This window comes from Schistocerca piceifrons, chromosome 1 (genome assembly GCF_021461385.2).
Source record: "Schistocerca piceifrons isolate TAMUIC-IGC-003096 chromosome 1, iqSchPice1.1, whole genome shotgun sequence".
NCBI classification, from domain to species: Eukaryota; Metazoa; Arthropoda; class Insecta; order Orthoptera; family Acrididae; genus Schistocerca; species Schistocerca piceifrons.
This window is the reverse complement of record NC_060138.1, coordinates 182,282,914-182,307,978: the sequence shown is the minus strand read 5'-3', so window position 1 is coordinate 182,307,978 and position 25,065 is coordinate 182,282,914. Positions and strand designations below refer to the sequence as shown.

Below are 25,065 nucleotides of genomic sequence, written 5' to 3'. Positions count from 1 at the left end.
ACTGTAGAGTAATGAGTCGGATGTCAACACAAGCACCGAAGTCAACATTACCTTCCTTCAATTCGGCCAACTGGCGGTGAATCGAGGAAGTACAGTACATACTGACGAAACTAAAATGAGCTCTAATATGGAAATTAAGCGTCTCCGGACACATGTCCACATAACATCTTTTCTTTATTTGTGTCTGAGGAATGTTTCCTGAAAGTTTGGCAGTATCTTCATGTAACACCCTGTATACAACGATGACAACGTAATGGCCGCAGAGTCTTTTACAAATACAGTTTATCTAAACTGCCTGAACAACGTTTCGCGAGAACTGCATCATCTCCATTCCAATGATTCCCAGCTAAGTTCCACAATAATTATGTTGCAGTTTTGTATGGACTGTGCCGATTTGTTAGGGTCATAGCAAAGCGTCCGTGAATGAGTTTGATGTTCGTTGCTAACAATTCCAAACACCGGAAGAATAGAGTTCGTAGCACTAGCGTGTTGTATGCGATTTTTTAAGGATGCATTACACTTCCCAGAACAATACCAGTAACATGTTGACACTGATTTCACGTGATATTGCCATTTCTTTTTGTTGATAAATCTTGTGACTAGTTTGATGGCTCCTACTACGAAATAGTCTCATGTGCCAAGCTCTTCATCTGAAATTAGTGTTTACACTGAAAGTCCTCGGTTATATTTCAACTCTGTCCTGCCCTACCGTTTTTACGTGGTACATCTTCCTTAACTAGCACGGATTTTACTTGTTGAAGTAACTTTATGGTATCAATGTCTTCCAAATTTTCCACTCTGCTGCATCTACGAACAATCTCCTCATCTTTTATCTTTTGTTGTCGCCGAGCAGTTCAAGGCGCTTCAGTCCGGAACCGTGCTGCTGCTACGATCGCATGTTCGAATCCTGTCTCGGGCATGGATGTGTGTGATGTCCTTAGGTTAGTTACGTTTAAGTAGTTCTAAGTCTGGGGGACTGATGACCTCAGATGTTAAGACTATAGTGCTTAGAGCCATTTGAACCATTTTTTTATCTTATTATACTATCTAATTTTCAATATCTTTCTATAGCACCACATCTCTAGCGTTTCGATTCCCTGCTTTTCCAGTTTTACCCCATGAGTCACTTCCGTAGAGTACTGTGCCCCAAACGAACATTTTCAGAAATGTATTCTTCAATTTGAGGCTCATGTCGATATTAGTAGAATTCTTTGCCCAGGAATGCCACCTTTACCTTTACTTGTCTCATTTATACGTCTTTGTTTCATCTGTCACGTGTTTTTTTTTGCCTAGAAGATGGCAGAATTCCATCGCTATGTCTACTCTGTGGTCCCTAATTTTGTGCTGACGTTATAAGTAGTCTCATTTCTGCTGCTGGTCGTTACCTTCGTCTTTCAACAGTTTACTCTCAGACCACAGTGCGTGCTCATTGAACTCGTCGTACTGTTTAACAGGTCCTTCAATCCTACATCGATTTCACTGAGGATACTACCTCCCCTAATGACACAGACTCCTTGTTCCACACGTATCCTCATGGCGCTCATTCGGTCTATCTGCGGGCAGGTTGGCGAGTCGCAGAGTGTAGGCATGGGATGGCTTCCTCTACACTCCACAATGCTTTCTTTTGTATAAGGTGGGTCTAAGGGAAAAGGAGGCCACAATTATATGTAAGAAAATTTAAACACAATATTATAATTACAGTTTATGTGGAACAGTACGACGATACATAATTCCACCGACATGGCTACACCGATCCCAGAGCTTAGGAAGGGAGTGTTTGGTTTCAGTGCAGAAACTCTTGGATCGCTGACGGCACTTTCTTGTCACAGGTGAACTCCTGACCTTTCAAGCATTGTTTTAAGGGCTGTAGATGTGAGAGTCTGCGTTAACTGTTGCACCTCGTGATGTCCGGTCGACGAGTAGGGATTCTTCATCGTCGAAAAAGAAACTGAGCATCATTTTTCCGGCCTTCAGACCAGAACTGGTTTATTTTACGACGAGGCGAGCCGGGATGCCTCCACTCTCCGCTGTTTGGAGGCAAGATTGAAGTGGTGACATCACATTTCATCACGTGCCACAGCCTGAACAATTAAGTCCAATCCCTGCTCAGCGTATCTCAACAGGTAGGATAGCGTTGCAATGCAGCTTATTCTCAATCTGTTACGGAAAATACTTGCTAATGTCATATGCACATCCCTATGGTCAATGTAGTCGGCTCTTTCATGCTGCATCATGTCTACAGACAATATTGAGTACTATCATTGACTGCCCAGCTAATTACTTCTTTTCCTTTATTACATTGAGGATCGTGTTATTTTCTGTTGCCTTGAGAGCTTCCTAGCTGACTCAGGTAGCGTAGCAGATTACTTAAAAGAACAAGGGGGGCGGGGGGGGGGGGGGAGTAAATGTGCTCAGATCTGAGAGCTGTTTTTCAGAGCAGATAGACAGCGCAGAATTCACTTCAGCTCATCTTTATACACTGGGCTATCGACGGCCAGGCCCATTTGTCATAGACCTGCGTTGTGTGACGCCTACTGAAATCCTATTGGACAGATAAAAAGTGTAACCAGGTGCAGACACCGGGATGCGAAGAGTGTGGATCTCGTCTTTGCTCTACAGTTTCAGTACGAAAGAATGTTACTTTAAAATCATTTTAACAGGAGACTGAAACAAAACAATTATTTCTGTAGCACGCTTACTTTCCTGTGTGTGCCTACATGTAAGCCGTTTCATATGCCAGGGTTAGAAACCAGTCATAGAGTGGAAGAGATTTTCTGCCTTTTTTCCACATCAGACCATGAAGGGTTAATCATGACCAAATCTGTTAGTGTAAGAGCGCGTTTAACTTATTTACAGCTTTATTGTTGGTCAGAAGCCAGAAGGTCTGCTGCAGTTGGCTGGCGAGGTTCCTGCACTGGTAGAAACAGGATAATTTCAGAGAGTTACGTCAGGTAAGCCTGTTGGGAGATAGCTGAGTAAATACTTGCTGCTGGTAATGAAACAGGAAAGACTTGCTACCAGATGACACATGAGACGAGACCTGCTATAATACAGAAGGCTGTCTCCATGCTAGTATTGAGTAGTCTGAGCTGGACTCAAGAGTTCCCGCCATTGCTGCCACCGTCTTCCATCTCCACGTTGGCTGAGCGGTTCTAGGCGCTACAGTCTGGAACCGCGTGACCGCAACGGTCGCAGGTTCGAATCCTGCCTCGGGCATGGATGTGTGTGATGTCCTTAGGTTAGTTAGGTTTAAGTAGTTCTAAGTTCTAGGGGACTGATGACCCCAGCAGTTAAGTCCCATAGTGCTCAGAGCCATTTGAACCATCTTCACGTTGTATAAGAGTGGTAAGCATCAGTCAACGATGCAATCACTGAGTTAACGGGCACGTGAAACCAGTTAACTTTCATCAAGTACAACTGCACAGTTTTGATGTTTACAGCCAACTAGTTGCTACCACCATCGCTTCCGTGACTCTACTGCTGTCCATACATATTTTTCCAGATCGACTAAGTATACTTGCAGTCATTGGCCATATCTGCAATTTAGTTTCATGATATGCTTACACTGAAGAGCCAGAGGAACTGGCCTGCCTAATATGGGGTATGGCCCCCGCGAGCACGCAGGAGTGCCGCAACTCGACTTGGCATGGACTCAACTGACGTTTGAAGTAGTGCTGGAGGGAACTGACACCATGAATCCTGTAAGGCTGTCCATAAATCCGTAAGAGTATGAGGGGGTGGAGATCTCTTGTGAACAGCAGGTTGCAAGACATCCCAGATATGCTCAGTAATGTTCATGTCTGGGGAGTTTGGTAGCCAGAGCAAGTGTTGAAACTCAGAAGAGAGTTCCTCGAGTCACTATGCAATAATTCTGGACGTATGGGGTAACGCACGGTCCTGCTGGAAGTGCCCACGTCCGTCGGAATGCACAATGGATATGAATGGATGCAGGTGATCCGACAGGATGCTTACACACGTGTAACTAGTCAGAGTTGTATCTAGATGCATCACTGCTTCCAGATTGAAGAGTACGCGTCTGACATGCAGGTTCCATGAATTCATGAGATTGTCTCCACTCCAGTACACGTTCATCCGCTCGATACAATTTTGAACGGAACTCGTTCGACCAGGCAGCATATTTCCAGGCGTCAACAGTCCGGCCCGTGATGACGGGCCAAGGCGAGGAGGAGAAAAGGAAAATTGTGGTAAGGTGTTATGAGACCAAACTTCTGAGGTCATCGGTCACTAAGCTTACGCACTACTTAATCTAACTTAAACTAACTTACGCTATGGACAACATACACACACCCATGGCTAAGGGAGGACTCCAACCTCCGACGGGAGGAGCCACGCGGACCGTGACAAGACCCTGTAGACCACGCGGCTACCCCTCGCGGCGACGCGGAGACCTTTGTGTCGTGCTGTCATCTAGGATACACGAGTGAGCCTTCGGCTCCGAAAGCCCATCTCGATGATGTTTCCTTGAATGGTTCGCACGCTGACAGTTATTGATGGCCCAGAATTGAAATCTGTAGCAATTTGTGGGGGGGTTGCACTTCTGTCTCACTGAACGATTCTCTTCAGTCGTCGTTGGTCCCATTGTTGTAGGAACATTTTCTGGCCGCAGCCATGTCGGAGATTTGATGTTTTACTGGATTCCTGATATTCACAGTACACTCGTGAAATGGTCGCACGGAAAAATCCCCACTGCATCACTCGGAGATGCTGTGCCCCATCGCTCGTGCGCCGACTATAACATCACGTTCAAGCTCACTTAAATCTTGATGACCTGTCATTGTAGGAGCAGTAACCCATCTAAGAACTGCGCGAGACACCTGTTTTGCCTAATACAGACGTTGCCGACCGCAGCACCGTTTTCTGCCTGTTTATACAGGGTGTTTCACAAATGTGTTTGCCTCTGTAAGTTACGAAGTAATAGGCGACGGAAATATTTTTTGTGGTAGGTCACCATAAGAAACGTTACACTGTCTGCGGAGCTATGAACATAGTTTATTGTGTTATTATCCAAAGAGTTACAGCAAAAAGATACAATTTTTTAAATGGAACAATAGTTGTTACTATCGCGCACTGGAATCAGTAACACCAGCTGTGTATACATGAATTTAAATTACATTCGTATCGTCTATAGTTTGGGAGTTACAACCCTTCAAAGTTTCAGGGGCATATACCACACAGGCTGCGCATCACGCAATGCGGCTTCTAAATGTGGTGCGGCCGAATTGTACCGTCGCCGGTGTCACGGAGCGAGAAACTTCCTCGATGCGCTGTTAGACTGCCGACTGTCGCCGCACAAGGCCATATACCCGACAGTTCGAGCCACACAAATGAACGGGGCTCAGTATACCACAGTTAGTGACATCGGATGAAGATGGCATACACGAACAACGTGTACGTTGACATATTGCTGATGCTTGGCGAGTGCCGACACGATGCCACTGAAGCAGCCATGGCGTACCCTGTGAGATATCCTAGGTGAAGAGCTACGGCAGCCATTACGTTCTTACGTGCCGAACAGCGACTTCAGGAAACAGGCAGCTTGGTAATGCCCCGCAGTAACAGACGAAGAACTGCAAGAAGTGAGGAGACGGAGGTGTTTGTTTTAGCTGCAGTACACCACGATCCTCATGTCAGCTTACGAACTGTTGCTGCAGTCGCTGGAGTCAGTCTCACATCTGTGTGGCGTATAGTACACGGCCACAGGTTTCACCCGTACCGCCTGTCACTGACCCAGGAAATGCACGGGAACGATTTCCGTGCGAGAGTTACATTCTGTGAATGGGCCATGCGTAATTTCACGATGGAGTCTTTCCAAGGTGTCATGTTCTCTGATGAGTCCATGTTCACAAATTATGGTGCAGTGAATCGCCATAACGTGCACTACTGGGCCGCAGACAATCCTCGGTGGGTACGACCTGTCGACCGTCAACTTAGGTGGTCTACTAATGTATGGTGTGGAATCCTTGGGGATGAAATCATCGGTCCACACTACTTCCCAGGTACACTGACAGGTGAGTTATATGGTGCGTTTATAGTCGACAGTTTGGGTGGTCTTCTTGAACATGTGTGTCTACACACGAGAGTCCATATGTGCATGCAGCAACGTGGTCACCCAATCCATTCTGCTATTGTGGAAGAACTAAACAACAGGTTTGCAGGAAGGTGGTTGGGACGCCATGGTCCTCATTCGTGGCCAGCAAGGTCGCCCGATTTAACACCATTAGATTTATTTTTGTAGGGATATCTGAAGGATCGTGTTTATGTCACTGAGACCACATCCCCAGATGATCTAAAACGGCGCATCGAGGACGCATGTTACTTCGTGACACTGGCGATGTTACATCTCGTCTGCAGATCCTTTAGAAGGCGCATTCCATTGTGCATTCAGGAACATGAACATCTCATTTAAATCAGCTTCCCTCCGCCACAACAACCATCACTCATCACACAGCCAAGTATTATGTACAGCGTGTGGTATCTGCCCCTGAAACTTTAAAGGATTGTAGCTCCCAAACTGAAGATGATAGGAACGTAATTTACATTGATGTATACACAGCTGGTGTTACTGATTCCAGTGCATGATAGAAGCAACTATTGTTCCATTTAAAAAGTTGTATCTTTTTGCTGTAACTCTTTGGATAATAGTACAATAAACTATGTTCATAGCTCCGCAGACAGTGTAACGGTTCTTCAGATGCCCTACCGCAATAAATATTTCCGTCGCCTATTACTTCGTAACCTACAGAGGCAAACACATTTAGTGAAACATCCTGTATATGTCTGTATTTGAATACGCATGCCTACACCACTTTCTTTGGCGCTTCAGTGTATTTTCACCCACCAGTGCCAAGGTTAGATTCCACACATACAATACCAAGCCCATTTGTCAAATATTCACATAATTATCTCAGTAGGTGATTCATATGGTTGTGCTTCACGGTGTTTTCGTTGCGGTCTTCAGTCCGAAGACTGGTTTGATGCAGCTCTCTATGCTACTCTATCCTGTGCGAGCCTCTTCATCTCCGAGTAACGGCTGCAATCTACATCCATCTGAATCTGCTTACTATATTCATGTTTGGTATCCTTGTACGAATTTTACCCCCACACTTCCGTCCATCACTAAGTGATCTCTCGATTCCTCAGAAAGTGTCCTATCAACCGATGCCTTCTTTTCGTCAAGTTGTGCCAAACATTCTTGTCTTCCCAGATCTATTCAGTACCACATCATTAGTTACGTGGCCGACCCATGTGCTCTTTGACATTCTTCTTTAGTACCACATTTTGGAAGCTTGCATTCTCTTTTTGTCTAAACCGCTTGTTGTCCATGTTTCACATCCATACATGGTTACACTCCAGGTAAATAGTTTCAGAAATAGTTAGGGATGATTCAGTTACGCTCTGTGCAAATCTCTACCAGACGGTTTCCTCTTCCATTTCTTTCCCCCAGTCCACCTGCTAGTTTTCCTTCTTTTCATTTTCTTGCTGTCGAGTTCCAGTTCTCCATCACACATTTTCGTCTCCTTTAATTATCTGAATAATTTCTTTTATCAAACGTAATAAACCAGTTTGTTACAGTGGTATTTTGTTTCTATTGCAAAGAGATGATCCCTTTCATTAATATATTCCTGTTCGGTATGGTTCCTGTGTGTTCAGGCTTGACTGGGCCAGCTCTGGTGCTTATTATTCAATGAGACATTTCCATTGCGCGACGTTGTACTTTTTTTAAATTTGCGTGATCTTTTATGGAGCGTCCTTTTTCTGTAAGTTACAAGCGGTTGGACTTACAACATCTTAGGGATATGCTAAATAACTCATCTGGCACCTCACACTAGATAAATCTCCATTATCGCCGTCTTCTGATTCTCTGACAGTTGCTTGGGCACCCATTGTGCACAAACGTTGCCGTAACGAAGTTTTTCCTGAATTATGAGACGCACAGTTCCATTGCTTATCAACACAACAACATCAATGTCACATGTGGTGATGTGAGGCGACAGTTAGTCCGTATAAGCTCCTCCACAGCTGAAATCGTGGCAAGAGCACCAGTCCAGGATGTGATACGTCCTCAACGTTTACGCGTCCTGACATATACACACACCAAAAAAAGTTTTGCATCACCTCGGTTCCGAAAGCTCCGGAATATGTGCAGAAAATTGGAATAGAGATCAACATAAACATCGTTTCCGGCCATTTTATTGCTCATGAAAACCACGCATTGCATGTCGTACCACCATACAGCGATACCTTCAGAAGTGGTGGTCCAGACTGCTGTACACACCGGTACCTCTAACACGCAGTAGCACGTCCTCTTGCATCGATGCACGCCTGTATTCGTCGTGGCATACTACCCACAAGTTCATCAAGGCACTGTTGGTCCAGATTGTTCCACTCTGCAACGGCGCTTCGGTATAGATCGTTCAGAGTGGTTGCTTGGTCACGTCGTCCATAAACAGCCCTTTTCAAAAAGTGGCTCTAAGCACTACGTAACTTAACATGTGAGGTCATCAGTCCCCTAGACTTAGAACTACTTAAACCTAACTAAACTAAGGACATCACACATATCCATGCCCATCCAGCCGCTGTGGCCGAGTGGTTCTAGGCGCTTCAGTCCGTAACCGCGCTGGTGCTGCGGTCGCAGGTTAGAATCGCGCCTCGGGCATGGATGTGTGTGATGTCTTTAGGTTAGTTAGGTTTAATTAGGTCTAAGTCTAGGAGACTGATGACGTCAGATGTTAAGTCCCATAGTGCTTAGAGCCATTTGAACGTCCGTGACGGAGGCGGGATTCGGGCCTGCGACCGTAGCAGCAGCGCGGTTCCGCACTGAAGCGCCTAGAACCGCTCGGCCAGAGCGGCCGGCCAGCCTTTTCCAATCTACCCCAATAATGTTCGATAGGGTTCACGTCTGGAGAACATGCTGACCAATCTAGTCGAGCGATGTCGTTATCCTGAAGGAAGTCATTCACGAGATGTGCACGATGGGTTCGCGAATTGTCGTCCATGAAAAATGCCTCGCCAATATGCTGCTGATATGGTTGCACTATCTGTCGAAGAATGGCATTCACGTACCGTACAGCCGTTTACAGTGCCTTCCATGACTACCCGCGGCGTGCATCGGCCCCACATAATGTCACCCGAAAACAGCAGAGAACCTCCACCTGGCTGCACTCGCTGGACAGTGTGTCTGAGGCGTTCAGCCTGACCGGGTTGCCTCCAAACACGTCCACATCGATTGCCTGGTTGAAGGAACATGCGACACCCATCGGTGAAGAGAACGTGATGACTAGCGTGAGCGGACCACTCGGCATTTTGTTGGGCCCAGCTGTACCGCGCTGCATGGTGTCGTGCTTGCAAAGATGGACCTCGCCATGGACGTCGGGAGTGAAGTTGCGCATCATGCAGCCTATTGCGCACAGTTTGAGTCGTAACGCGATGTCTTGTGGCTGCACGAAAAGCATTATTCAACATGGTGGCGGGTGTTGCTGTCAGGGTTCCTCCGAGCCATAATCCGTAGGTAGCGGTCATCCACCTTGGGCGGCCTGAGCAAGACATGTCATCGACAGTTCCTGTCTCTCTGTATCTTCTCCATGTCCGAACAATATCGCTTTGATTGACTCCAAGACGCCTGGACACTTCCCATGTTGAGAGCCCTTCCTGGCACAAAGTAACAATGCGGACGCTATCGAACCGCGGTATTGACCTTCTAAGCATGGTTGAAGCACGAGCCCGTAGCTTCTTCCTGGTGGAATGACTGGAACTGACTAGCTGTCGCATCTCCTCCGTCAAATAGGCGCTACTCATGCATGGTTGGTTACGTCTTTGGGTGGGTTTAGTGACATCTCTGAACAGTCAAAGGGACTGTGTATATCTTCCGGAGTTCTGGGAACGGGGGTGATGCAAATCGTTTTTTGATATGTGTAATTGTGACACCACCGGAATATTGTTCACTGTGCGAGATACACCTCTGCGTACTTCATTTTCATCCTGTGATACGTTTGTTGAGCATACTTCCCCTTCTGCGTGTAGAAATTGGATAATTTCTTATTGTACTGATCGGGAAGAATCTATCATGCAACGAAATGCGGAAACAGCTTTATAGAAACGAGGAAATTGTTCTGAAGCCGTTAACTCCGCTTGTGGAACTGAGAATACCACCACACCACCTCTCGACAAAAACATTCATCCACTGGGGTAACATACAACGCCGCTACAGCAAAGGCCTCCTTTTGAGTTGAGCTTACCATACAGTTAGCCACCATGTTTCCTTAGCGAAGTCTTAGGGTCACACGCAACGGCTTAGGTTTCAGATATACGGATGGCGATGGTATTGCGTATACAAAGTATAAAATGGTTCAAATGGCTCAGAGCACTATGGGACTTAACTGCTGTGGCCATCAGTCCCCTAGAACTTAGAACTACTTAAACCTAACTAACCTAAGGACATCACACACATCCATGCCCGAGACAAAGTATAAAAGGGCAGTGCACTGGCGGAGCTGTCATTCGGAATGAGGTGATTCATAGGGAAAGCTGTCGGACGTGATTATGGCCGCACGATAGGAATAAACAGACTTGCAAACGGAATGGTGGTTGGAGCTAGACGCAAGGGGCATTACATTTTGGAAATCGTTAGCAAATTCAGTATTCCGAGATCCACAGGGTTACGAGTGAACCGAGAATATCGTATTTCTCTCACCAAGATAAAAACAGTGGTCGATGGCCTTCACTTAACGACGGAGGGCAGCGGCGTTTGCGTAGGTTTCTCAGTGCTAACAAACACGCAACACTGATTGAAAAAACCACGCAAATCAATGTGAGACGTATGACGAACGTATTTGTCACGACAGAGCGGCGAAATTTGTCGTTAATGGGCTACGACAGCAGATGACTGACGTGTACGTCTTTGCTAACAGAATGACATAGTCTGCAGATCCTTTCCTGGGCTCGTGACCGTCGTTTGGGCAGCAGATGATTTGAAAACCGTGATGAGGTCAGATGATCCCCATTTCAGTTGGTAAGAGCTGGTGATAAAGTTCGGGTGTGGCGCACCCCCACGAAGCCATGGACCCAGGTTAACAATAAGGCACTTTGCAAGCTGATGGTGGCTCCATAATGGTACGGGATATATTCACATGGAATCGACTGGGTACGTTGGTACAACTCATCTGTTCATTGACAGGAAATGATCATGCTCGTCTAGTTGGAGACGAGTCACAAGCATTCACGGACGTCATGTGGAAAAACAATGTTCAGAAGATGTGTGTGAAATCTCATGGGACTTAACTGCTAAGGTCATCAGTGCCTAAGCTCACACACTACTTAACCTAAATTATCCTAAGGACAAACACACACACCCATGCCCGAGGGAGGACTCGAACCTCCACCGGGACCAGCCGCACAGTGCGAAACAATGTTTGGATGATAGTGCGCTATGTAACCGGGACACAATTGTTCGAGATTAATTTGAAGAAAATTCTGGATAGTTCGTGCGAATGATTAAGCCACCTTGGCCGCCCGTCATGAGGTCAGTTCGTGCACAAAATCCTATACTGGGATCACGTTCGCAGTTATCGACAGCTATACGCCCGCCCGTTTAGCCTTGCGGTCTAACAGACGGCTTTTCAGATTGGGAAGGAGCGACTAGTCCCCGGCACGAATCCGCCCGGCAGCCTTGTGTCGAGATCCGGTGTGCCGGCCAGTCTGTGGATGGTTTTTAGGCGGTTTTTCATCTGCCTCGGCGAATGCGGGCTGGTTCCCCTTATTCCGCCTCAGCTACAGTATGTCGGCGATTGCTGCGCAAACAAGTTCTCCACGTACGTGTACACCGCCATTAACTCTATCACGCAAACATAGGGGTTATACTCGTCTCGTGTAAGACGTTCCCTGGGGGAAGGTGGGCAGGGGGCCGAACCGCACAATAATTCTGAAAGAGAGGTTCGATGTGGGGTGGCGGATGTGTGATGTGGACTGCGGTAGTCGTCATGGGATTGTGGACCACTGCGGCTGCGGCGGGGACGGAGCCTCTCCGTCGTTTCTAGGCCCCCGGTTACCATACAATACAATACATACAATACAATGGACAGCTATAACCGGATCATGGCTCAATATTTCTGCAGGGGATTTCCAACGACTTGTTAAGTTCATGGCACGTCGAGTTGGTGCACTACTCCTGGCAAAGGGAGGTTAGACACGATATCTGGAGGTATCCCATGACTTTTGTCACCTAACTGTATAAACGACATACAATGGCCAAGGCGCCGCCATATTTGAAGGCAAGTGAAATTTAGCCATCATGTTTTGCAACTTCATGGTAGGCGATATAGAAGTCTGCTAGCACGGAATCATAGGGTTTTGTTTGTCATACAATAACATTTTCTACTGCCAGTCGCGATATTTTGTTTGTTTGGTGCCTGAACGACGTCTTTCAGGAAATAATTTGCAAACCTGAACTGCGTTTCTCGCGCACTATGGCACGCAGTTGGACCAGTGGACCCATTGCGTTCCATGTAAATACATTCCACACCATTATGGAGCGACCACCAGCTTGCACAGTGCCATGTTCACAACTTGGGTCGATGGCTCTTCGGTGTCTCAGCAACACACGAACCCTACCATCAGCTCTTAGTAACTGCAATCGGGACTAATAGTTCCTGTCCTCTATGGTCCAGTTGATATCGTCACAAGCCCAGGACAGGCACTGCAAAGGCACTCGTGTCATCTCTTGCCACGGTCCATTAACGCCAAATTTCGCCGCATTGTCCTAACAGATACGTTCGTCGTACGTTCCATATTGATTTGTGCTGTTAGTTTACGCAGTGTTGCTTGTTTTTTAGCGCTGCTCTCAGTCGTTAAGTGACGGACGTCGACCATTGCTTTGTCCGTGGTGAAAATTTGCTATTCTCGGCACACTCTTTTTCACTGTGAAAGTCCGAGTATTGAAGTCCGTAACGATTAACGAAATGTAATGTCCCATGCGTCTAGCTCCATCTACCATTCCCCGTTCCAAATCTGATAATTTCTGCCTTGCGTTCATAATCACGTTGGAAACCTTTTCACATGAATCACCTCAGTACAAACGACAGCTCCGCCAATGCACTGCCCTTTTATACACTACTGGCCATTAAAGTTGCTGCACCAAGAAGAAATGCAGATGATAAATGGGTATTCATTGGACAAATACATTATACTAGAACTGACATGTGATTACATTTTCACGCAATTTGGGTACATAGATCCAGATAAATCAGTACCCAGATCAACCACCTCTGGCCATAATAGCGGCCTTGATTCGCCTAGGCATTGAGTCAAGCAGAGCTTGGATGGCGTGTACAGGTACACCTGCCCATGCAGCTTCAACACGATACCACAGATCATCAAGAGTGGTGACTAGCGTATTGTCACGAGCCAGTTGCTCGGCCACCAATGACCAGACGTTTTCAATTGGTGAGAGATCTGGGGGATGTGCTGGCCAGGGCAGCAGTCGAACATTTTCTGTATCCAGAAAGGCTCGTGCAGGACGTGCAACATGCTGTCGTTCATTATCCTGCTGCAATGTAGGGTTTCGCAGGGATCGAATGAAGGGCAGAGCCACGGGTCGTAACACATCTGAAATGTAACGTCCAATGTTCAAAGTGCGGTCAATGCGAACAAGAGGTGAGCGAGACGTGTAACCAATGGCACCCCATACCATCACGCCGAGTGATACGGTAGTATGGCGATGACGAATATACGCTTCCAATGTGCGTTCACCGCGATGTCGCCCCACACAGATGCGACCATCATGATGCTGTAAACAGAACATGGATTCATCCGAAAAAATGACGTTTTGCCATTCGTGTACCCAGGTTCGTCGTTGAGTACACCATCGCAGGCGCTCCTGTCTGTGATGCAGTGTCAAGAGTAACCGCAGCCATGGTCTCCGAGCTGATAGTCCATGCTGCTGCAAACGTCGTCGAACTGTTCGTGCAGATGGTTGTTGTCTTGCAAACGTCCCCATCTGTTGTCTCAGGGATCGAGACGTGGCTGTACGATCCGTTGCAGCCACGCGGGTAAGATACCTGTCATCTCGACTGCTAGTGATACGAGGCCGCTGGAATCCAGCACGGCGTTCCGTATTACGCTCCTGAACCCACCGACTCAATATTCTGCTAACAGTCATTGGATCTCGACCATCACGAGCAGCAATGTCCCGATACGATAAACCGCAATCGCGATAGGCTACAATCCGACCTTTATCAAAGTCGGAAACGCGATGGTACGCATTTCTCCTCCTTACACGAGGCATCACTACAACGTTTCGCCAGGCCACGCCGGTCAACTGCTGTTTGTGTATGAGAAATCGGTTGGAAACTTTCGTCATGTCAGCACGTTGTAGGTGTCGCCACCGGCGCCAACCTTGTGTGAATGCTCTGAACAGCTAATCATTTTCATACCACAGCATCTTCTTCCTGTCGGTTATATTTCGCGTCTGTAGCACGTCATCCTCGTCGTGTAGCAATTTTAATGGCCAGTAGTGTACCTTCTGTGCGGGGTACCACCGTCGCCTGTATATGTGCATATCGCTACCCCACGGCTTTTGCCTCCTCGGTGTATACCTCTTTGGCAATACGCCTGTTGGACCGCACTTGGCGAGTGCTCGCCCGGTTAAAGGTGAGTGACGGAACTGCCGGCCGAGTGAAGGCAGGCTGCATGGAAAGCGAGTGACGGGGAACGAGATCTCAACATGCGACGCAGTAGCGGATGTCCAGTAGAACAGGTGCCATACTGTGCCCTGACAGGTGGGTGACTGACCTTGGCGGGCACCATGAGCGGTCGGTCGTCCCTGGAGCAGCCGTAGAGCAGCCAGAGCAGGGTGCAGAACGCCGCGGCGCACACCAGCCCCCTGGTCGCCCAGCCGCGGCCCATGGCTCGCCTCGGCTCCAGCGCCCTGCAACAGCCAGGAGGCAGCCGTCAGTGCGGTGGCACTCTCTCAGCTCAGCCGGAAGCTGTAGATGGCGGCGGCTTTGCTGCCAAGTGCTGTCGCGCTCTCCTCGCGGCGATCAATGCGTCACCTGGAGAACCCTGCAACAGGTGGCCGCTGCCCTCCATCTGCTCCCTGCTGCTTCCTCTGGCCCTACTCGGCTCACGTCTTGTCCGTCAGCAGGACTGCCAGGTGTCCGGCCTCCGCCGAACGTGTCCGGATTTTTACGGTCGCGTCCGGCTACACAGGGTGAAAAGTATTTAAACCGACAAACTTTGGGGGGTTGTAGGGGACATCAAAACAAATATTTTTCCCTAATGTCATTTTTTCCTATGAGGATTATTTAAACCAGTGGAGGCCATATTACTCTCTTCAGTCGTTAGAGGCCATATTACGATCTTCAGTTGTTAGAGGGTATATTACACTCTTCAGTTGTAGGCAACTGCTGTCCACCAGTGTAGTAGTGCATTGTCTCTGATTACTAATGGAGCGATACACCTGGAGTGAGTACACTGGTATGGTTGGTGCGTGCTACGTAGCGCACCACAACGGACGAGCTACACAGCGGGTTTATCGCCGTATACCGCATCATACGACCTTTGCTGCTGTGTACCAAAGTCTGAGTGCGACCAGGTCATTTAGCAGATTACCTGGACAGGGACGCCGTAGCACGGTAAGAACGCTGCAATTTGAGGAAGCTGTCTTGCAGTATGTGTAGCGGGATCCTTCGTTCAGCGCTCGTGCAGTTGCACGTAACGTGGAGACGAATCAGACGAATGTAAGAACAGTCCTTCGAGAGCAATTGTTGCGTCCATTTCACTTGGAGCGTGTCCACAACCTGGAACCAGTTGATTATCCACCCAGAGCACAGTTTTTGCAGTGGTACCTGGAACAGTGTGAAATGTATCCTACATTTCCAGCCTCTGTATTGTTTACCGATGAAGAAACGTTCGGGCCTGATGGAGTCTTCAACATGCACAATTCGCATGTTTAGAGTGAGGATAACTCATATGCCACAGTTACTAGCGCTCATCAAGTGCGGTTCTTCGTTAATGTGTGGGTCGGTGTTATTGGGGACTGTTTAATTGTGCCGTATCTGCTACCTAGGCCATTAAATGGCAGGCACTATTACAATTTTCTCGCCAGAGCATTTCCAGACTTGCTGGAAGACGTCCCGCTCCCTACAATACAACGCATGTGGTTCCAACATGACGTGGCGCCGGCACATTTCAGTCGTCGTGTGCGACGACTCCTGGACCGACGGTTCCCAGAAACATGGATTGGCAGAGGTGGTCCTGTACCATGACCTCCTCGATCCACAGATATGTCCCCTCTGGACTTTTTTGTGTGGGGAGAGACGCGCAACCTTGTTTACGCAACTCCTGTTGCATCAGAAGAGGATCTGGTTGCCCGGATAGTAGCAGCAACAGCAACAATTCAGGATACTCCTGGGGTTTTAGCCCCAGTAAGACAGAACATGATCCGACGGCGTAACCTTTGTTTACATATCAATGGAGGCATTTTTGAAAATCTACTGTAATTGAAATTGGGTTGTGTTAATGTGTTGTCTCTTGGTCATAAAAAATGGAAAAGTGTTTATTGGTTTAATTAATTTGCCGCCAGAGAAATCGTCCTCTACCAGTTTAAATACTCCTCATAGGACAAAATGACACTAGGGAAAAATATTTGTGTTGAAGTCCCCTACAACCTCCCAGAGTTTGTCGGTTTAAATACTTTTCACACTGTATATACGAGGCGTGTTTTTTAAGTAAGAAACGTTTTGAAATTAAAAAAGACGTGCTCAGATATCTCAATAATTTTATTTTTACTTGAAATCCTGTACCTTAATCTACGCACTGACGCCATTACAGTCTGGTTCTTCCTTGTTTACGTTGTTTACTGAGTGTTTAAGACGCCTCCGATAATCGTGAGTCCCGCCGACTGTGAAGTGCAAGCTGTTAAAAGATTTCTTAGTCCTAAAGGCATAAAAGCGATCGATTTGATTTGATCTGATTTACTATTGGTCCTTTAGATCATACAATTTGTACAGCAAAGCACATCATGATATAGGACAAGTCAATTTGAAAAATTATTTTAAGATAGTATATGACGAGAGATGACAGTAGTGGCACATAACTCACATAGCAGAATACATATAGGATATATAGACAAAATATAAAAGAGGTGGTGTGTGATGAGAGATGACGGTGGTGCATACTGCACATAGCAGAATACGTATAAGAAATACAGACAGAATATGAGTAACAAACAATAATTAAATTAACTTACTAAGTAGAAATATCTACAAGTGAATATACAGCTTATTACAAGTAATTAAAATATTATGGTACATAGTTCACATAGCAAAATACATATATGAGATACACACAGAATATAGATTAAATACAATAATTAAATTATCTTACTAAGTAGAAACATCTAAAACTGAATAAACAGCTTATTGCAAGTAATTAAAATTTTGTTTCAAGAAATTCATGTACAGAATAGAAACAGTGATCAGTAGCAATTCCTTTAATTTAATTCTCATTATTTTTGGGCTTTTGCTTGTTTTTATGCCTGTTGGGAGGTGGTTGTATATTTTCATGCCCATACATTTAACCCCATTCGCATATAATTTTGTGTTGTGGGCTATAATTTGTAACTGTGTTTTATTTCTGGTGTCATGTGGGTGGCGGTCTGCATTTCTGTCGAGGACGTCCAAGTGCTGTACTGTAAAACAAGCTAGTTCCAATACATAGAGGCATGGCAGTGGCAGGATTTTTAGCTGTTGAAATAGTGGTTTACAGTGTTCAGCTCTTTTTTTACATTTCGGTATTCTTACTACTTGTTTTTGTAACTTGAAAATTGTGAGAGACTCAGAGTTCTTTCCCCAGAATATTAGGCCATAGCTCAAGACAGACTCAAACAGGGCATGGTACACCAGCTTCAAGGTATCTACACTGGCTGTGTCTTTTAATGATCATAATAGGTAGCACGTTTTACTAAGCTTTTGTGACAATGCCTCAATATGTGGTTTCCAATTTAGTGTGTTACTGATGGTAAGTCCAAGAAATTTGGTGTCCTGCCTGTTCGTAATGTCATCTTTGCCAGTAACTATAACTGCATTGAAGGGGGTTAGATTTTGTCTAGTATGGAAGTTCATATGTACAATTTTTTGAGTAGTTATGAGTAGTCTATTTGCTTCAAACCACGATTGTAAATGACAAGTAGTTTCATTAACTGCATCTTGCAATGTGTCACCTCTACTGTATATCAGGATATTTGTGTCGTCCGTATACAGAAAAGATCTGGCATTTGGTACGTGTTCTGGGAAATCATTTAAGAACAATATGAAAATAACAGGGCCAAGGACAGATCCCTGAGGGACGCCATTTGTTGTATGTAGTTTATCTGACCTGCAGTGCCTGAATGTCTCATCATATTCATCGTGAGATCTGTGCAGTTTACGTAGAAAACATTATGAGTGATGGAATGGTAAGAAAGTGGGTGAGAGCGTTTAAAGATGGTCGCACAAATGTGCATGATGAACAACGGACTGGGCGTCCTTCGGTCGTTAATGAAAGTTTGGTGCAGGAAGTGGACAATAAGGTGAGAGAAAACAGACGCTTTACGATTACCTCCTTGCGGGATGACTTTCCTAGTGTTTCTCATAGTGTTTTGTATGGCATTGTGACCGAGCACTTGAATGACCGAAAATTGTACTCACGTTGGGCACCGAAAATGCTGAGGGATGTGCACAAAACCAAACGTTTAGACAGTGCATTGACTTTCCTTGAGCGGTACCACAACGTCGGTGATGATTTCTTAAGCCAAATTGTTACGGGCGATGAAACATGGGTGACCTACGTCACACCAGAATCAAAGCAACAGTCCATGGAAGTTGAGCAAGGGCATCGTTTTGCTTCAAGACAATGCCCGTCCGCATGTGGCGAAGCAGATCAAAGATATCATCACATCTTTTCGATGGGAAACTCTAGATCATCCTCCGTACAGTCCCGATCTTGCGCCCAGTGACTACCATCTGTTCCTGCACTTGAAGAAACACCTGGGCGGTCAGCGTCTTCAAGACGATGAAGAAGTCAAAACAGAGTTGATGCAGTGGTTAACAAGTCAGACGACAGACTTCTATGAGGAGTGTATTCAAAAACTGGAACAACGTTATTAAAAGTGCCTCAATATTGACGGAAATTGTGTAGAGAAGTAGATTAAGGTACAGGCTTTCATGTAAAAATAAAATTATTGAGATATTTTAGCTCGTCTTTTTTTTAATTTCAAAACGGTACTTACTTAAAAAAACACGCTTCGTACAAGGTGAGTCAGAAGAAAGGCACATGCTTTGAGGGGTGATAGTATTGGTGATTCTAAACAAAAAAACTTGAAAGAACATTTTTTCTTAATCATATCCAACATACATCTGTTTGATAAGCACGGGCGTCTGTCACCTTATCGCGAGTCTTTCGCCCAGAGGAAAGGCCAAAGCTAATGGAAAAAATCGCAGGTGAGTCCTACATATACAATCTGTGATACCACATTTTCTCTGAACATTTGTATGTGGAACTGTGTGGCGAGAATAAAAGTGGCAGCACTAAGAGAAACAAACATGGATAAATTTTATCTTTGTGTTACTGTGGAGACAGTAGTTAGAGTATTTTGGATAATATTTTCTGTTGTAATAGCTATGCGGACTCTAAAACTATTGTATAATACAGAGAAGTAACAAAAAAGTGCGCACCAAAGGAGCATATTAGGTGAGACGCAATTGTGAAAATTATTGCTGAAAGTTATTAATAATAGTAAGAACAGGTTACAGAATTTCTACGTTGACACGGCGTGGCAGAGACGCTCAGGATATTGGCAACGAACATACATCTTCGAGACGGCAGTTTACTTCGGACTCAAATTTGCCGATTAACAAAATTCTCTTCAGCTCTCTACTAACGCACATATGTCGACATTGTACCACAAAGGTTTTAGTTCATTTTATAATGATACTACGTTGCCTTACTTGAAAGTCACAAACAAACAAATTATTGTTAAATTTTCAGCGTATAACGCTAATAGGAAACATTTCAAAGGCTAAAAGAACGAACCCGCAAAATTACAGACCAATAACCCTAACACTGCTTTGCTGGAGAATCCTTGAACAAAAACTCATTTCGAATATAATTAATTTTCTTGAGATCGAGTTTATGTCCACGAATGTGCACGCTTTTAGAAATCATCACTCGTGGAAAGCTCAGTTTCTCCTTAATTCACATGTGGACGAAGGCAACAGGCACATTCTGTATTTCTAGATATCCAGAAAGCATTTGACAAGGGGTCCTCTGCAGACGGTTAAAAAAGATACCAGCATATGGAATAGGTTCCCAGACACGTGAGTGGCTCGAAGATTCCTTAAGTAATAGAATCCAGAGTGTTGTCGTGTGTTCATCACAGACAAGGGTATCATCAGGAGTGCTCCACGGAATGTGATAGGACAGCTATTATTTCCTGTATACACTGGTGTCCAAAATTAAAGCAACAAACGGAAATTTTGGAATGTTACATTTACTTCGCCAAAAACGGTTTAAACAGGTGACAGTACAGTAAAGAAAATGTAAAGAAGAACGTAATCAACTGAAACATGCATAACGATAGACAAAATTGTTATTCGTTTTTTTCCTACTTCACGGATTAGCACACACGTTCTGACAACCGGTTAATGTGCTCAGTATGGGGTGTGACCATCTCTGGCACCATTATAGGCCTGGTAACGACGGGACATGCTGTGAATGATGTCATCAATCTCATCTTTAGGCAATAACGCCCATTCTTCCAGCTGAGCTGCTAGTAAGTCTTGGAGAGCGGTTAGTCGATGCTGACGTGGTGCAACCCATCTCGCTAGTGAATTCCAGACATGCTAGGTGGGATTCAAATTGGAAGAGCGAGCAGGCCACGCCACGCGTGCAATATTTTCCGTTTCCAAAGAGACATAAACCGCCTGTCCTCTATGAGGTCGAGTATTATCGTCCATCAGTATCAAATCTAGGCCCACAGTACCTTCCAACAACTGCGCATGATATCCCGTGCGGGCATGATATCCCGTGCAGAACATGATCGTAACGACATCCGTTGACAGTTTGTATGACATAGTACTTGACACCATTTAAATCTTGCTAATTCACCTATACAATTTCATGAAGAGGCGTTCGAGTAGTCAACATAATCCCTGGACACACGATTAGGGACTCTCCTCGAAATTGGTGTCTTTCAACAATGTCTGGGTCTCTAAATCGTGTTCCACATGCCCCCCAGATGCGAATCTGTCGCGAATCACTCTCCGGACCAAATCGCGACTCATTTGTGAAAATAACATTGGCCTACTCTTCGTCCATCCAGGTGGCATGTTGATGGCTCCACTCTAGACGTTCCCTTCTGTGAAGACACGCCAGAGGTGAACGGACAGCAGGTGTCCAATTGTACACCGCTTGCCTCGACACAACAAGTGCAGAGGATGCTGTGAGGTCAGATGCCAGTTGCAGTGCAGTAGTAAGGCGGTACCGTCGTGCCCTTACAGACAAATAAAGGTCCACTCATTCTGATGTCACACGTGGTTCGCCTTGTCCTGGTCTCCGGGATACAGTTTCGGTCACTATAAACTGTCACCTCATCCGAGAAACAACAGAACGATTCATATCAAGCTACACTACTGGCCATTAAAATAGCTACACCACGAAGATGACGTGCTACAGACGCGAAATTTAACCGACAGGAAGAAGATGTTGTGATATGCAAATGATAAGATTTGCGCCGGTGACGACACCTACAACACAATAAAGGTCGGATTGTAGCCTATCACGATTGCGGCTTATCGTATCGTGACATTGCTGCTCGCGTTCCACTGAGTGTTAGGAGCATATCGAATCGGTAGGTTCAGGAGAGTAATACAGAATGCCGTGCTGGATCCCTACGGCCTGGTATCACAATCAGTCGAGACGACAGGCATCTTACCCTCATGGCTGTAACGGATGGTGCAGCCACGTCTCGGTCCCTGAGACAACAGATGGGGACGTTTGCAAGACAACCACCATCTGCACGAACAGTTCGACGACGTTTGCAGCAGCAGGGAGTATCAGCTCGGAGACCAAGGCTGCCGTTACCCTTGACGCGGCATCACAGACAGGAGAGCCTGCGATGGTGTACTCAACGACGAACCTGGGGGCAAAACGTCATTTTTTCGGATGAAGCCAGGTTCTGTTTACAGCTTCATGATGGTCGCTTCCCTGGAACATTGGAAGTGTGGAAGTGAGTGTTCGTCATCACCATATTGGCGTATCACCCGGCGTGATGGTATGGGATGCCGTTGGTTACACGTCTCGGTCACCTCTTGTTCGCATTGACGGCAGTTTGAACTGTGGACGTTACATTTCAGATGTGTTACGACCCGTGGATCTACCATTCATTCAATCCCTGCGAAACCCTACATTTCAGCAGGATAATTCACGACCGCATGTTTCAGGTCCTGTATGGGCCTTTCTTGATACAGAAAATGTTCGACTGCTGCCCTGGCCAGCACTTTCTCCAGATCTCTCACCAATTGAAAACGTCTGGTCAATGGTGGCCGAGCAACTGGCTCGTGACAATAAGCCAGTCACCACTCTTGATGAACTGTGGTATCGCGTTGAAGCTGCGTGGACAGCTGTACCTGTACACGCCATCCAAATTCTGTTTGACTCATTGCCCAGGCGTATCAAGGCTGTTCTTACGGCCAGAGGTAGTTGTTCTGGGTACTGATTTATCACGATCTATGCACTCAAATTGCGTGAAAATGTAATCACATGTCAGTTCTAGTATAATATATGTGTCCAATGAATACCCATTTATCATCTGCATTTCTTCTTGGTGTAGCAATTTTAATGGCCAGTTGTGTATCAGGTCACATCAGTTTGCGACTCTCCTGCCTCCGTTCTTCCTATGGCCCTCCACAGCAGAGAGTCTGTAGGTGTCTTCTCTGTGCCATACTGTACCGCCTGTCACTGTGTGGGAAGCGATTGTGAATGTGGGACTACCATGCAAACACTTGCTCGCTTTGATAGGTGCCTTGACGTCATTGCTGGTGTGGATGTCGTTAATCATAATGCCATCTTCTGTGCAGAACATGGTCGTAACGATATCCATTGACAATTTGTATGATTTATCGTGGTTAGCAATTTCTGGCTTTAATTTTCGATACCAGTGAACATTAATGATGTAGGGGACTGGGTGCGCAGCCATCTCCGGCTATTTCCTGATGATTCTGTGGTGTGTGGTAAGGTATCCAAGTTGCCTGACTGTAGGAACACACAGAAGACGCAGACAAATATTCTATTTGGTATCATGAATGGCAGCTAATTCTGAACGTAGAAAAATGTAAGTTGATGTGGATGAGTAGGATAAACAAACGCGTAATGTTCAGATACACCATTAGCTGCGTCCTCCTTGACACCGTCATGTCGTTTAAATACCTGTGCGTAAAGTTGCTAAACGATATGAAATGGAACGAGCCTATGAGGATTGTGGTAGGGAAGGGGAACGATTTATTGTGAGAATTTTGGAAATTGTGGTTATCTATAAAGGAGACCACATAGGATGCTACTGAGACCTATTCTTGTGACCTACTCGAGTGTCGGATTAAATGAAGACATCGAAGCACTTCAAAGGCGGGTTCCTAAATTTGTTACCGGCAGACTTGAACAACACGCGAGTGTTGCATAGATACTTTGAAAACTCAAGTGGAAATCTCTGGAAAGACGGCGACGTCCTTTGCGATGAACACTACTGAGAAAGTTTAGAGAACCAGCATTTGAAGCTGACTGCCGAACGATTCCATTAGCGCCACCATTGATTTCGCGTAAGGACTACGAGGATAAGATACGAGAAATTACGGTACGTACTGTGGCGTATAGAGAGTCGTTTTTCTGTCACTCTGTTTGCTACTGGAAGAAGAAAGAAAATGACCAGCTGTGGTACAGTGCACCTTCCGCCATGCACCGTACGGTGGCTTGCGAAGTATGTATGTGGATGTAGCTGTATGAAGGTAGTATCTGTTCCCCTGATACCATTGATGACCGTGCAGCTTCTCTCGAATGAAATGATCATTAAATCGACACCCTAACTGCAAACAGGCGTTGATATACATCATTGGAGATCCCAGGTTCGAGTACCGGTCGGGGCACACATTTTGCAACATGTCCCCAATGATGTATATCAATACCTGTTTGCAGCTAGGGTGTCGATTTAATTATGATTTTGATGTAGATGTCCTTCTTCAGCAGCACTCGCATGCGAACACAACCGAAGCGCTATTAGGCTATGTACTGTTGATCAGCGATAGCTATGCACATTTCTTTCAGAAGAGACTCACTATCAGCCTACAGTACATATTTGGATCCAGTACACAACCCTGAGGCATGCAACAAGACGTCTTATATACTCTCAGCATAACGCACATTCATGATTTACATTAGATTTCTGTTTGTGGGGTTGGCTTAAGAGCGAAGTGTAGGAGCGCAAAGTGGACACAAAGGAAGAGCTCCTCGCTCGTATTTTACACATGTGCGCCCAAACAATGGACCGAGCGAATGAGCTCCGATCAGCAGCGCAGCAACTGTCTACAACAGCTGCAAAATGCACTGCAGTTGACGGTAGACTTTTTGAACATCTTTTGTGAGAAAATGTACACAATTAAACAAAGCATTAGTTCACAATGTTTCATTTTGTATCACTCGCATTTCTTCCTTTGCCCACTGTTTTCATTAGTTTCCGAGGAATTTGTTAAGGACAGGATATATGTTCACATGACTTTTTGTTCAGAATCACTGCTACTATCACCTCTCAAAGCATGTACCTTTCTTCCTGACTCATTCTGTATAGTTGTTCAACTTTTCCTTCTTTTGTTAGGCTTTTTGGCGATAAACCAGCGAACCCGTTCCAAGCTAATGACGTAAGCGAGAGGAAGGAGTACCAGAAGGAAGGAATAAGGAGATATAAGCGTATATAGACCTACCATCCTGTGCTATTCCTATGTTAATGTCTGTTGTTTTTCTTCGAAG

The 25,065-nt window shown here is 45.7% G+C and overlaps 1 protein-coding gene across 1 annotated transcript in view; it reads right to left on the bottom strand.

Annotated features, from left to right (window-relative positions):
* LOC124798119 (protein-tyrosine sulfotransferase-like) overlaps positions 1-25,065 on the bottom strand; it is a 343,624-nt gene that overhangs the window by 128,435 nt on the left and 190,124 nt on the right. The window contains exon 2 of the mRNA XM_047261416.1: positions 14,806-14,941. Within this exon, the coding sequence (XP_047117372.1) occupies positions 14,806-14,919 (114 nt within the window). The 5' untranslated portion in view covers positions 14,920-14,941. The remainder of the gene's footprint in view (positions 1-14,805; positions 14,942-25,065) is intronic.